The 15,008-nt window shown below is 43.7% G+C and overlaps 1 protein-coding gene across 2 annotated transcripts in view; it reads right to left on the bottom strand.

The window, feature by feature from the left end:
* Positions 1 to 15,008, bottom strand: part of cdh23 (cadherin related 23) — a 556,325-nt gene that overhangs the window by 333,765 nt on the left and 207,552 nt on the right. For both annotated transcript variants that reach the window (XM_033012745.1, XM_033012744.1), the window contains exon 11: positions 3,312 to 3,500. In XM_033012745.1, the coding sequence (XP_032868636.1) occupies positions 3,312 to 3,500 (189 nt within the window). The remainder of the gene's footprint in view (positions 1 to 3,311; positions 3,501 to 15,008) is intronic.

The following is a 15,008-nucleotide window of genomic DNA, read 5'->3' on the forward strand; positions in this document are numbered from 1 at the left end:
GGGGGGGAGAATTTTTGCCCACTGCGATTAAATAGTAAACATCCAGTTTTTTTTTAAAGAATCAGCGTAGATGTATTTTAGTTTAGTTTAGAGATACAGCACGGAAACAGGCCCTTCGGACCACTGAGTCTATGCCGCCCAGCGATCCCCGCACACCAACATTATCCTACATACTTGGGACAATTTACAATTTTTAACAAAGCCAATTAACCTACAAACCTGTATATCTTTGGAGTGTGGGAAGAAACCGGAGCACCTGGAGAAAACCCACGCGGTCACGGTAAAATGTACAAACTCCATACAGACAACAACTGAGGCCAGGATCGACCCCGGGTCTCTGGCGCTGTGAGGCAACGACTCTAGAGAGAGACACAACATGTTGGAGTAACTCAGCAGGCCAGGCAGCATCTCTGGAGGGAAGGAATAGGTGAGGTTTCGGGTCGAGACCCTTCTTCAGACTCTTCCATTGAGGAAGAGTTGGGATCAGATACACGCTGGATACAAGCTCCAGAGGGCGGATGACACGGAGAAGCAGGAGGTCATCGGTTGGCATCATGACAGGAGTGAGAAAGACCGAAGAAAATATAACAAAATGCTGGTCAAAAACAAATGGTCATTCCTGCTTTTAAAATAGAATTAAGTTGAAGTGTTTGGAAATTCAGAAAAAAAACACAAAGAATTCCCTTTCGAGTTTCAATCCTCCACATTTTTAATTAAATGTGCGGCTAAAGGCAGTGATGTGGACAAGTGTTCCGTGCCTTATTCTAGCAGTTAAAGCAAGTGAGCGAATCATTACAATTCTGCTATTTCTCTTGTCCTGTTGTCACCCTGTGAATTATCACTTGGGTTCCATACAGACAGATACAGGAGAAAGATCAATGAAACTCAACAGGTTCCCAGCTTATCTCTGCTTGATGGCTAAGGCCATTGATTTTCTCCCACCCCTCACTCCCCCTCCCTTTCAATCTATTTCTTGGTACGTTGCCTTGCAGCCCGAGCCAAATTAAATCTCCCTTGCAGCGATCTGCTCCCGTGTCCCTGTGGAGCTGCCCAAGATGTTGTAAATAAACTTCCAATGGAGATATGTAGTGCTGAATACCCAGCAGAATGAACATTGATTTCTCTAACTTTCCTGCTTTTCCTCTCTTTCCATCCCCTCTCCCTTCCCAGTTCTCCGACCACTTACTGTCGCTGACTACGTTTTATCTGTCTGCTTTGGTGTTACCTTCTCCCAGCTAACAATGATCTATTCCACATTTTCCTTGATCTCCATTCCCTTGGTCCTGTTTTCACACCTTACACTTTCTTATCTATAAACTTCCTTATCTATGTATCGCCCACTTCCCTGACTTCAGTCTGAAGAAAGGTGCCGACCCGAAATGTCACCCATTCCTTCTCTCTAGAGATGCTGTCTGTCCCGCTGAGTTGCTCCAGCATTTTGTGTCTAATTTTGATTTAAACCAGCATCTGCAGTTCTTTCCTACACATATGTGGTGGTGAAGATAGACACAAAAAGCTGGAGTAACTCAGTGGGTCAGACAGCATCTCTGGAGTGAAGGAATGGGTGACGTTTCGGGTCGAGACCCTTCTTCAGTGGAGCCCCAGGGATGCCAGACAAGACCAACTTCCACCAAATAGACATTTAATTGTTTTGACCCAGAGATGCTGCCTGACCTGCTGAGTTACTCCGGCACTTTGTACCTTTTATTTGTAAACTATCATCGGCAGTTCCTCGTGTGGGTGAATGGGATTAGTATATTGGGTGCAGGAAGGAAATGCAGATGTTGGTTTAAACCGAAGCTGGACACAAAAAGCCAGAGTAACCCAGAGTCTCTGGAGAGAAGGAATGGGTGACGTTTCGTGTCGAGACTTGGGTGATGGGACTATGGTACCTTCCTCAACTTTGGTGCCACTGTGGGGTTATGTGGTGTCGTGGACTTCTGTGTTTGTGCTTTAAAAAAAAACATGTTTTATTTATTATTTATTTTAATGTTACTTGACTGTAAGGAAAATCCATTTCGTTGTCTCTTATGAGATAATGACAATAAATTGAATCTAATATTGGGTGCAATGGTCTGCATGGATGTGGCCGGCCAACGGGCATAAGACCAAACAGGAGTGGCAGGAGATTTGTGTGTGGGATTAAACGTGGACTGGTTGTGTCAAATGGTGAGTGCTAGTCCTGTGGCTGCTGTGAAGCACAATAGTCGGGGAAGCCACACGTTTGCATTTGTACAAAAGCCTCAATGTTTAAAATATTTGGTGCTCTATTTCAAGAGAGTTTATAGACGAGACATTGACACATGGTAGCTGGGCGAGGAGGAGGAGAGGTGACGGCAGGAAGAGATTGCGCTGCCTTTTGATTCTGGGAGGCGAGATAGTGTGTGTGGATGAACAGAAAAATGTCAATTAACCTGGCTTTTGTCTTGGTGATCGATGTACAATGGTTCACCTTTACAGATTCCCTGCAACTTAATCTCCCGGTAGAATCAACAGGCAAGACTGCTTATTTATCATCGGCACTGAATATGAACTGGAACAATGAAACCCTTTTGCTTGCTGCAGCTTTCTTGGCTTATTATTGTTAAGTCCGACAACATAGTGGAAAACAAAGTATCCGACTTTAGATTCCAACCACTCCCTGAACTTAAAAAAGTCCCCTCGGATCAGCTCTAAACTTCCGAAACAAAGTTTTGCGTGCTATTCAGACAAATCATACATCAGGTAGTCTAAGAGGATAAATAAACAGAGTGCATATATATTGTTTAAGAAGGAACTGCAGATGCTGGAAAATCGAAGGTAGACAAAAGTGCTGGAGAAACTCAGCGGGTGCAGCAGCGTCTATGGAGCGAAGGAAATAGGCAACGCTTCGGGTCTCCAGTTCCACCGTTGAGGTCTTGGTTGGATTGCTCTTTGTCAGAGACCTCCCCCTCGACCTTACCGCCATGGGTGACCCTACCAGGAGCATAGCCCCAGATGGCATCGCTCTCAGGATCTCAGGACCACACAAGCTTCTCCACCACGACAAGGTGACAATCCACGGAGATTGCTGGCTCAACTTTGCACTAAACGTTATTCCCTTATCATGCAATCTGTACACTGTAATCGTGTACAGATTACATTCGATTGTACTCGATTGTAATCATGTATTGTCTTTCTGCTGACTGGATGACACGCAACAATAGCTGTTCACTTGGTACACGTGACAATAAATTAAACAACTGGCTTGGGTTTATGGCGCACGGCAAAAGGGCATCAATGGCCCAACCCCACGGGGTTGAGAGCTCCACAGGCTGTATTTTGCTACTTACGTCGTCTTTGTCTTGCACCTGGATGAAGAGAGGGAGAGCAAAGCCCACCTGCGCCAGCTCCGTGATGCTGACGATGTATTCAGACCGGTTGAATTGTGGAGGATTGTCATTGACGTCAATGACCAGGATATTAAACGTGGTGGAGACGGTGGCGTTTGATGGCGTTCGGTCATCGTTCAGCTCAGTCCCCTACGGTGAAGATGAAAAAGATAACGTGTCAATGAGGACAAGAGTTTATATATCGTTTCCAAAACATTTTTTTGAACCATTGACAATTGAAAGCAGAAGTGTATATTAACATGGCGGTAGAGGGGTAGAGTTGCTGCCTTACAGCGCCTGAGACCGAGGTTCGACCCTGACTACGGGTGCTGTCAGTGCGGAGTTCGTCCGTTCTCCCCGTGACCTGCGTGGGTTTGCTCCAGGATCTTCCACTTTCCAAAAACTTACATGTTTCTAGGTTTATTGGCTTGGCAAAATTGTAAGTTGGCCCGCGTGTGTGTAGGATAGCGTTAGTGTGCAGGGATCGCTGGTCGGCGCGGACTCGGTGGGCCGACGGGCCCATTTCTGCACTGTATCTCTAAACTAAACTCAAATGTAGGTAGGCATTTCGCACACAGCAAAATACCCCCATTAAATGACCGGTGATTGAGGCAATGAAGGTGCAGTCTGCAAGATAAATACTTGCCAGGATATCAGAAGCATTCTCAGATTTCCCTGGAAGAGAGTCTGAGAATCACTGATAACAGAAGAGATGTGAACTTGATCAAATGTCCCTCTAAGGACTGCAGGCTCCATCAATTCAACTGTGCACTACAATGGATTATGATGGATCATGTTATGATGAGCACTACTTATTGACGGAATCCAACCGTAATATAAACGTACAACTGTGGCAGTGAAGGCAGCCTGTTCGTGATTATGCACCTCGTTCAAGCCCTAAATAAGTAACATTTGTTGAGGTGTAATAAATGTTTATTTTAATACTTTTCCAGCTGTTAGGCTCGCAGAATCGATGACAACCAGTATTCGAGTCATAAATCCATATTTAACAAATATGTATTCTGAGAGTCCACCAATTCTCATATTGATTTTAATTAAAAAAGAATTCCTTGGGAGTTAAACATAAATCCAAAATAGATAAGTCAGCATTTTTTATGGTGTGCATATGCTTCAATGCACATTTTATTAGAACTTTCAGGTTTAATTTAGCGAATGAATGGGGATCTAAAAATAGCAGAGGGGTTGAATAAAAAGACAAACTGATAACTATTGAGTCTCTTGTGATTGAAGGAATCAAAATTCTGTTTCTATTGCATGGCATTTATTGAAAATCATTGTTTGCTCCTGCCCTCCCAGGAGCAAACATATATAGAACTCCCAGGAGCTATAAATTTGTTTCAACTGAGACATCTGAACTACATTCTTTTCTCAACCTCTGCACCAAACAGCTTCACCATAACCTGTGAAAGAAGATGAGGGTTGATCTTACAGAGGTGTACAAAAATCAGGAATTGTAATAGATCGAGGAGACGGATGCACAGAGTCTCTTGGCCAGAGTAGGGGAAATCGAGAACCAGAGGACATAGGTTTAAGGTGAAGGGAATCTGAGGGGTAACTTTTTCCACACAAAGGGTGATGGGTCTATGGAACAGGCTGCCAGAGAAGGTAGTTGAGGCAGGGACTATTGCAACATTTAAGAAACATTTAGACAAGTACATGGATCGGACAGGCTTAGAGGGATGTGGGCCAAACGCAGGCAGGTGGGACTAGTGTAGATAGTCATGTTGGGCCAAAGAGTCCATTTCCATGCTATAAGACTTTAAATCTTGTAATTTCAGTCTCCACCTAGATTCATCTTCCTCCCTGTACTCCAAAATCATACTTCCCCTGATACATCAGTTCTCCTTATTCTAACTTTACCAGCCTTTCTTACACTATTTTGCTAGGTCTCACTATCCCCCATTGTGCTTCTACTTTCCATGCAGTTTAACGAGATTCAGTATGTCACCGAATACTCTGACCAACATGTGCAAATGCTCAGCAGAAAGTATCATGTCTGATTGATGTGTCATCGCGGCCTGGTACTCCAACTCCAACGCACAGGAACACAAGAGGCTGAACGGAGTGGTGGACTCAGCCCACTCCATCATGAGCACAGGCCACCAGTCCATAGAAATATTCTACCTCAAGAAGGAGGCTTCTAACATCAAGGATCTCCGACACCTTAGGACATGATGTCTTGGTATAAGAAGGAATTGCAGATGCTGGACTAACAGTGGGTCAGACAGTATCTCTGGAGAGAAGGACATTTCGGGTTCAGACCCTTCATCCACTCTGATGATAAACGTCACCTATTCCTTTTCTTCAGAAATGCTGCCTGACCCGCTGAGTTACTCTTGGTACTGGTCGTGGTTTATTATTGTCATGTGTACCGAGATACAGTGAAACCTTTGAGTGCTATCCAGTCAAATCATACCATGCTTGAGTACAATGAATATTACAGGCAGTGAGAAATAACTAGAGTGCCGAAGATAGGCACAAAATGCTGGAGTAACTCAGCGGGACAGGCGGCATCTCTTGAGAGAAGGAATGGGTGATGTTGCGAACATCACCCTTTCCTTCTCTTCAGAGATGCTCCCTGATCCGCTGAGTTACTCCAGCATTCTGTGACTATCTTTGGTGTAAGCCAGCATCTGCAGTTCCTCCCTACACAATTAGAGTGTATTCCCAATGCAAACCACAGCCTTGGAGCCTTCCTGGTGGTTGACTTAATAGAGACATGATTAATGAGATTTGAATATCAATGTTCTTTTCTTTCTGACCTTGCATTAAATAAAGCCAGTTACACACTCTCACTTCTCCCTCTTCAGCTCCACACATTTTCCAATGTTTGCTGAATAAAATAAACAATGCACGCTGAATACTCCTCCTATCATGTCTGTACAGTGTCTGTTTACACAACATCTCAAAATATTGAGCACATCTATGCTTGGCCATCTTTCCTCTCCAGTTTATAAGATTGAAAGAAAACAAAATCACAGATCATACCTAATTTCTCTGCTTTGTGTTGAAGTGTCACCAGAATATAGAAACAAGGAACTACTGATACTGGTGTATAAAAATGACACAAAACAATGGAATAACTCAGCTGGTCAGGCAGCATCTCTGGAGAACATGGATAGACTTTAGAGTCAGAGCAGGGAAACAGGCCCATCGAGTCCGGGTCGACCAGCGATCACCTTGGCGTTGGGGTAGATGACGTTTCAGGTCAGAAGTCCCTTCTTTTGAGTACAGAATACAGCGCTTTTAGCATTCCAGCTACAGAGGAAGTGCAGTTAGCAAAAAAGAAAAAGTGGGCTGCAATGAGGCAGGTTGGAAGATCATGACCACACTCTGAACTTTTGGGAGGTCCATTCAGTAGTCTGGTAACAGCGGGGAAGACATTGTTTCCAAACCGACTGCCCGATCTTTCTCTGATGCCTCTTCATTGTAGGTAGGACAACTCTTACTTTGTTCTAAGAATGGATAGGACGGTGCAGGAAGGAACTGCACATCGAAGATGGACACAAAATGCTGGAGTAACTCAGCGAGTCAGGCAGCATCTCTGGAGAAAAGGAATAGGCGGAGTTTCGGGTCAAGACCCTTCCATGGATGAGTACCAGGTCAGTCTGAACAAGAGGCTTGACCCGAAATGTCACCGATTCCTTCTCTCCAGAGATGTTGCCTGACCCGCTGAGTTACTCCGACAGTTTGTGTCTGTCATAGTCACAACGGTAAATGGATTTGAGTTACTTCAGCATCATGAGAACAATGAGATAAAAAACGATTTAAGGTAGTTCCTCCTGAAGGTGAAGTCAGAGTACAGAACATATTTTACTCTGTAATACTATATAAATCCTGGAGCGCTGCCTCAAATGAATGACCCTGTGGTATGATTTATGGTCACGCTAACTCACCACATCACACTAATAGGGGAGGACAGTGTCAGAGTGAGCTGGTTTGAGCACAGTCCTCACAACAATGCTTTTTTTTAAATTAACTTTTAATAATTTCACTAACAGTTTTTATTGACATTTATAATAATTAAGGTCATGCTTTCCAAATTATCAAAGCTCAATTTACCTGCTACAATGACAAGTTTGCGATTACCACATCACAGAGTGAGTTACAATCTTCACTGACATTTCCCCAAAGACTAACACTGCCCATTCCAGTTGGGTTATCGGACTAGCTTTGGGATGGTATTAGTATTGTTTTTTTATGGTCAAGTGCGCTGAAATACAGCGAAACACTTTGCTTTCATGCTACCCAGTCAAATCATATTATACATGAGTACAATCATGCTATACACAAGGTCCACAGGGGCAGAGAAAAATACCAGAGTGTAGGATCTGGTGTTGAAATGTTATATTGTTAATGTTACAGATAGGAAGGAAGTGCAGATAAAAAAAAGTGCAAGGGATGCAAAGGGGCAGGTTGGGAGATCGGGACTACAACTTTAGTCTGCTGTTCAAGAGTCTGACAACAGCAGGGAAGGAGTTGTTCCTGAAGATGGTGGTATGCGCTCCAAAGGGAAGTAGGATCTGGGTCTTGAGAACGCAATGGGCGGAACAGTGGCGCAACGGTAGAGTTGCTGCCTTACAGCGCTCGCAACGCTGGAGACCCGGGCTCGATCCCCACTACGAGTGCTGTCTGTACGGAGTTTGCACGTTCTCCCCGTGACCACGTGGGTTTTCTCCGAGATCTTCGGTTTCCTCCCACACTCCAAAGACGAACAGGTTTGTAGGTTAATTGGCTTGGTGTATGTGTAAATTGTCCCTAGTGTGTGTAGGATAGTGTTAACGTGCGGGGATCGCTGGTCGGCGCGGACTCGGTGGGCCGAAGGGCCTGTTTCCATGCTGTCTGTATCTCTAAACTAAACTAAAAACTATATTATGAAACTTTAAATGAAATAATTGGATGATCGCCTCGCACCATGTGCGTACGGCCGTATTTCATCTCCATGCTCAAGATCTAACTTTTTAGCAGAGTGGCAGCCAGAATTAAACCAATGTCCAGAATTAATCTGCTTCTCCAATCCATGGGTGCTGCATAAAACTGAGCACAAACCTTGAAAGAAATCACAAGGTGCATTAAATTAATCTCACTGCTTGATGTAATGACCATGGAATTGACTGAATAAAAAGTTGGCAAGGGACACCTTTGCAACAAATGCCTGAACAATCCACTATCTCAAAGTCCCATTTTTGATTAAGGCCTTTATCCCCTCCGATCAATTTTTTTCCGACTACGTGCAACTGCAATTTTTCTATCTAAGTAATTTAATACTTTCTTTTGTGAGAGTTCTTCACAGCAGGACATTGTTCTGTCCAGCAGGGATTCCACTTTGCTGCTTCCCAACAATAATAAAAGACAGACTTCACTTCTCCGAAGGATTTTTATAGCCATTGGTGTATTTTTTGAAGTGTGGTCGCTGTTGTAATGTAGAAAATTCAGCAAATAATTACCACACCGCAAGTGCCTCAAAGAGCAAGATAAAGCACCGACCAAATAATGGCAATGTTTGTGGAGAGATCAATGTTGGACGGATCCTGGAATAACTCAAAATGATTTCTTTTTTCAAATGCAGACCCTCGAAATCCAAAATAAATGGAGAAAGCATTTGCTGTACTTTTCATGAAAAGTCTTCAGCATCTTTTGGAAAATCTGCCGTTGTAATTATACCCCCCACTGGGAGAGCAATAATCTATCATGAGAGGAATTACCTCATTCAGTTAATGGGCATGGGATCGATACTGTGCGAGCAAAAACGAACATTCTATTCCTCAAACATTTGTTGTCCACTAGGTCATGAGTAGAATTAGACCATTCGGCCCATCAAGTCTACTCTGCCATTCAATCGTGGCTGATCTATCTCTCCGTCCTAACCCCATTCTCCTTCACCCCATAACATCTGACACCCGTACTAATCAAGAATCCAGTTATCACTTCCTTAAAGCCCTGTCCCACGGTACGAGTTCATTCCAAGAGTTCTCCCGAGTTTAAAAAAAAATCAAACTCGTGGTAAGCACATAGAATGAACGTAGCGGGTACGTCGGAGCTCGGGGACGTCTCTTAGCGGCTCGTAACGCTAACGGCAGGTACTCGGGAAGACTCGCTAACGGCAGGTAAGTACGGGAACACTCGTGAAGATTTTTCAACATCTTGAAAAATGTCCACGAGAGCCCCGAGTACCGACGAGTGGCCATTACCGTAAATCTCCGAGTTCGAATCAGGGCAAACTCGGGAGAACCCTTGGAATGAACTCGTACCGTGGGACAGGGCTTTAAGGATATTTCAGTACCATTGACAATACCAAAGTCAAAACTGATATTAGCTCAGTCAAAAGGTTTGATTGAGGGGCAGTTGTTGGTACATGCCAGTGGAAAAGTGGACAGGGTATTTGGGGAAGGAACCTCCTAGGCTTGAAGAGCTTAATGGTGCAAATAAATTCAGGAACAATTAAGATGTTGGAGTTAGAGCAGCTCTAGCCCAATGGAGGAACACAGAGTGGACTAGATGTCAGTACAAAAAGGTCAAGGAGATATTTTTCCCCCCAATCATAATTACATCTCAAGTCTAGAACAGCAGTCTCATCTCCAACTAGTAGCAGAAATTAATGAAAGGATGTTTCCACTAACAGCACAATTTGGATACAGTTATTCCTTACATTGGAATTTCGAGATACCACTACTTTCACAGCTTTAGCAGACAGATCAGGGGAGGAGCTTTTGAGGAATGTCTTGGAAGCAAATCAATGCTCAGAATTCAATGAAGCATCTGAGGAGTGTGCAAGTAAGTGGAAGTTGTTCTCCACTGAGGGAATAATGTGTCAATATTATGGCTGCTTGAAATATCACAGTGTTTTACCACGCAAAGTTTATATTGCATCTTTAATGTAGCAAAAGGCTTTGGGGAAACGTTAGAGATGGAGTCATGCAAGGACAATCTAAAACCTGGTGAGGACGAAAGTTTAAGGAATGCATAAGAGGATTCTGAAGCACAAAGACTGAAGGAGAATGTGCCAGGGATCAGAAATATTGACATTTCAGGGTGTATGACATGCATTAGACTCAGCACAATATTGTTTATTTGTGATCTTATTCTTGTCATGTGGGCCGACCAGAGCTGCTCACAGCTCGCCCCGCAGTGTTACTTTCAATGGCATTTCTTCTTGCTGCTAAATATATCTTCAAATTCTGCTTAAACCGAGTTAATTCCACCTGCGGCTGCAAAACAGCAACGAATTTAAGCCCCTGTCCCACGTTGCGAGTTTACCCAAGAGCTCTCCCGAGTTAAAAACAAAATCAAACTCGTGGTAAGTTCATCACGAGTATTTTATTACTCTTGGACATTTTTCACAGTGTTGAAAAAACTTCACGACTTTCTGCGTTTCCCGAGTACCTGCCGTTAGCATTACGCTCCGCTACGGGACATCCACGAGCTCCCACGTACCCGCTACGTACATTCTCCGAATTCGGATCAGGGGAAAACTCGGGAGAACTCTTCAATTACCTCGTACAGTGGGACAGGGCCTTTATAGAGAAACTGTCAAGCATTCTTATATATGGTTGGACAGAGTCATCGAATTATTCAGCCCATGAAGGTCTTCACCATCCACCAAGTGGACACTTACATTCACCCCATTTTATTTTTCCCACATTCCACAACTCTTTCCAACCTCCACCCCCTTCAGATTCAGCCACTCACCTGACTGGTTAGCACACAACAAAAGCTTTTCACTGAACTGTGATACAGGTGACATTCACAAGTTATAGGAGTAGAATTAGGCCAGACTCATTCAAATTTCTTGGCACTCACATAAGCAATAACCTCAAATGGAAAATCAATTCAAATCACATCTACAAAAAAGCCAACCAAAGACTCTTCTTCCTCCGCCAGATCAAGAAGTTTAGAGTAAGGAAACACCTCCTAATCCGATTCTATACAGCCATCATCCAAAGCATGCTCACTTCATCAATTACAGTCTGGTTCAGCAGTTTAGACACTCACTCCCGTAATAAATTACAGCGCATAGTTAACAAAGCATCCAAAATCATCAGCACTCCCCTTCCATCAATAGAATCACTCCATCACAAACGGTCCGTGTCAAGGGTGAAGAAAATCATCTCTGATCCCTCCCACCCAGCTCACCACATCTTCCACCTGCTGCCATCAGGAAGGCGCTACAGCTCACTGCCCGCCAAGACATCTCGATTTAAAACAGTTCTTACCCACACGCAATCCGAATTCTGAACACACTATGATAACAGCACATATCCTCCCCATGCATGTACTGTATATTGTATGATGTTGTGTTTTATGTTATGATTGACGGGAATCAGCCTACCTTGTAACATCCTGTACTGAACCTGAATTCCACCAGCTTGACTGTGTGGTCATTAAATAATCTAATCTAATCTAATCTAATTCCATTTTCCTGTCTTCTCCCCATAGCCCCTGACACCTGTCTAAATCTGCCTTAAAAATATCCACTAACTTGGCCTCCACAGCCCTCTGTGGCAATGAGTTCCACAGATTAACTACCCTCTGACTAAAGAAGTTCCTCCTCACCTCCTTTCCGAAAGAACGCCCTTTAATTCTGAGATCATGACGTCTGGTCCGAGACTCTCCCACCAGTGGAAAGATAGTTTCCACATCCACTCTATCTGTGCCTTTCATTATTCTGTAAGTTTCAATGAGGTCCTCCCACATTTAGAGTGTGCGACAATAACCTAAACTCATACTGTGGCAGAGGCTGCATCTGTCCAGGCAACTCCAAAGGCTTCAAATCAAGCTTTGACAATTCTAGGCCAATTTGCAGCTACACATCTCAGCCCATTAATCTTTAATACAGCACACAAAGTAGCCGAAGAAGCCTGCCAAGAAGTGATGGGTTTTATATGGATCTAGGCAGTATTGCCTGTCCTATAATAGAACAGGTGGTCCAGCGGTAGAGTTGCTGCATTACAACGCCAGAGTCCTGGGTTTGATCCTGACTACGGGTGCTGTCCGTACATGGGAGTTTGTACATTTTCCCCGTGGCCTGCGTGGGTTTTCTCCGGGTGCTCCAGTTTCTTCCCACACTGCAAAGACGTATAGGCTTGTAGGTTAATTGGTATGGTAAAATTGTCCCTGGTATATGTTGGATAGTGTTGGTGTGTGGAGATCGCTGGTCGGCACTGTGGGCCGAAGGACCTGTTCCCAAACTGTATCTTTAAACTAAACAATTAAAAAACATATTTGAGATAGAGCATGGAAACAGGAATTTGGCCCACCGAGTCCACAATGACCATCGAACAGCCATTCACACTAGTTTGATGAATATCAGGAGGACAGTGGATTCCAATCCCAGCGCATGGAATTAAACACAATTTTTTTTAAAGAAATATTATGAGATACAGCAGGGAAACAGGACTTTGGCCCATCAGCCTACATTGACCATCGAACATGCATTCCCATCAGTTCTATGTTATCCCACTTTCACATCCACTCCTTACATGCAAGGAGAAATTTACAGAGGCCAATAAACCTACAAACCCACGTCTTCGTGATGTGGGAGGAAACCAGAGCACCCTGGAATCCCATGCAGTGAATGTGCAAACTCCACACAGACAGCGTCCGAGGTCAGGATCAAACCCGGGTCTCTAGAGCTGTGTGGCGGCAGCTCTGCCAGCTGCACCATTGTCCGGCCTTATTTTACACTGTGGATCTAATGGTGTACTGAGAGAGTGCTTGAGACCATCGCTGTGGCACTGCTTCATGGATGGAAGTTTGAGCACAGGCCCTATTGCTTGGGCATAAAAAAATCCCAGAGCATTTCATCAGACATTAGTGAGGGAGACTCGCCAGTGTGCTGGCTAATGTTTACTCTTCAATTAACATCGCCAAATGGAAATTAATGATCAGACTGTTGTTTCTGGCAGTTTGCAATGTACAACCTGCCTGCCATATTTGCATTGCCGTGGTAGACACACTTCTAAGATATAACATTATTGGCTGCAAAGTAGTTTGGATGACAAGACTGAAAAGCATGGCCCTTCTCTGATTCCGTTCCTGGAAAACTGAAGGCATTCAATCTCTCCTCCACTGCCAAAGATGACTATGTAAAGCAAAGAGGTGACATTGTTGTGTGTGTGTAGCATGTATGTGCCAATTATGGTCCAGATAGGCTAGGTTGTCAGAACCTTGTTCCCAGGGTGGTAGTGTCCAATGTTAGAGGGACAGCTATAAGGTGAGAGGGGGGAATTTTAATGGCGATGAGCGGGGTAAGTTTTTATATACAGAGAGTAGTGGGGGGTTGGGACACATTGCCACAGGTGGTGGAGGCAGGGACAATAGCAGCGTTTAAGAGGCTTTTTTAAATAGGCAGAGAATTAAGTGCAGGGAATGAAGGGTGTGAATTATGTACAGGTTTATGAGATCAGTTCAACTAGTAAAATCTCCATAAACTGCTAACGGATCGTTTGAAAATCCAAATAATCTAGCAAATAGATCATTGAGTTCTGCTTCTCATGTTCCCTTGAAACTCACCACCCTGGATTCCAGCACTCCTTCTAAACTCACCAGCATCGCGTTTCTCAGCCTTTAAACATAGTAGGACCTAGTTTCCATTGCTCCCTTTGAACCAACCAGGAACACTAGAAAGTTTATTATATTAGTTTGTAACATCTTTAAAAAAGTGAATTAGAAGTATGTTAGTGCCTTACTAGAATTGGGCACAGCTTCATCCCCAGAGTTATAGCTGCTCTGAACCGGCCCTGATGAGTGCCCCCCCCCCCCTAAACTGTCTCCCTCGGATGGTCACATCGCACATCAACCCGGCACAGACCTATTTGCACTTCATACTGTTTTAACTGGGTTTTTTTTTAAATCTTGTTTCTCTGGGTGTCTACATTTTTAGCTAATTAAGTTATTACATTGGATGGAAGCTGCTTACCAAATCTCGTTGTACCTCTGTGCAATGACAATAAAATATATTATTATTTTTATTATTATTAATAACTGGGTACCATCAAAGACCCAAAGGTTCCAGATTAAAGTTCTGTAGCAGTTGACAACTCAGCTAGATGTTGTTGTGAAGATGGAGATCTCTCCACCACCTCATGCAGAGACAATGAGGATTTGGACTCTTTGGCGGGTGAGAGTCAGGCACTAACATGTGATAACTGGCAGGACATTGAGCTTGTGACCTGGGATCCAGCATTTTGTGTCTACCCTCTGTGGAAACCGGCATCTGTAGTCCCTTCCTACACTTAAGGAATATAACACTGCAGCTAAACCAGGGTCGGACAAGGTATGTCTTAGATGCTTAACTGCTAATGAATTCCTGAAGCATTAATTGCAGTTTAGACCACAACACAACCGGGTCTTGGAAATCTTCGGCTTAAAGGCCACGGCATACTTTGGCGGCAACATTTACTGAAATCGCTTGGACAATGTATGTAGATTCCAGATATCATTTTTACTCGGGTGGAACAGATAGGAGGCCATGCAAAGATGGAAACACTGGCAGATACTTGCAACACTGAAGACAAGTTGGTGGGACCTCGGGGAAACACACACAGTGCAGATAAATAGGAAGTAAATACATTGTTTTAAAATTATTCTATTTCGCTCCGAAATGTAAATGTATACAAAATTGTCTTTAAACTTAGT

This window comes from Amblyraja radiata, chromosome 37 (genome assembly GCF_010909765.2).
Source record: "Amblyraja radiata isolate CabotCenter1 chromosome 37, sAmbRad1.1.pri, whole genome shotgun sequence".
NCBI lineage: Eukaryota > Metazoa > Chordata > Chondrichthyes > Rajiformes > Rajidae > Amblyraja > Amblyraja radiata.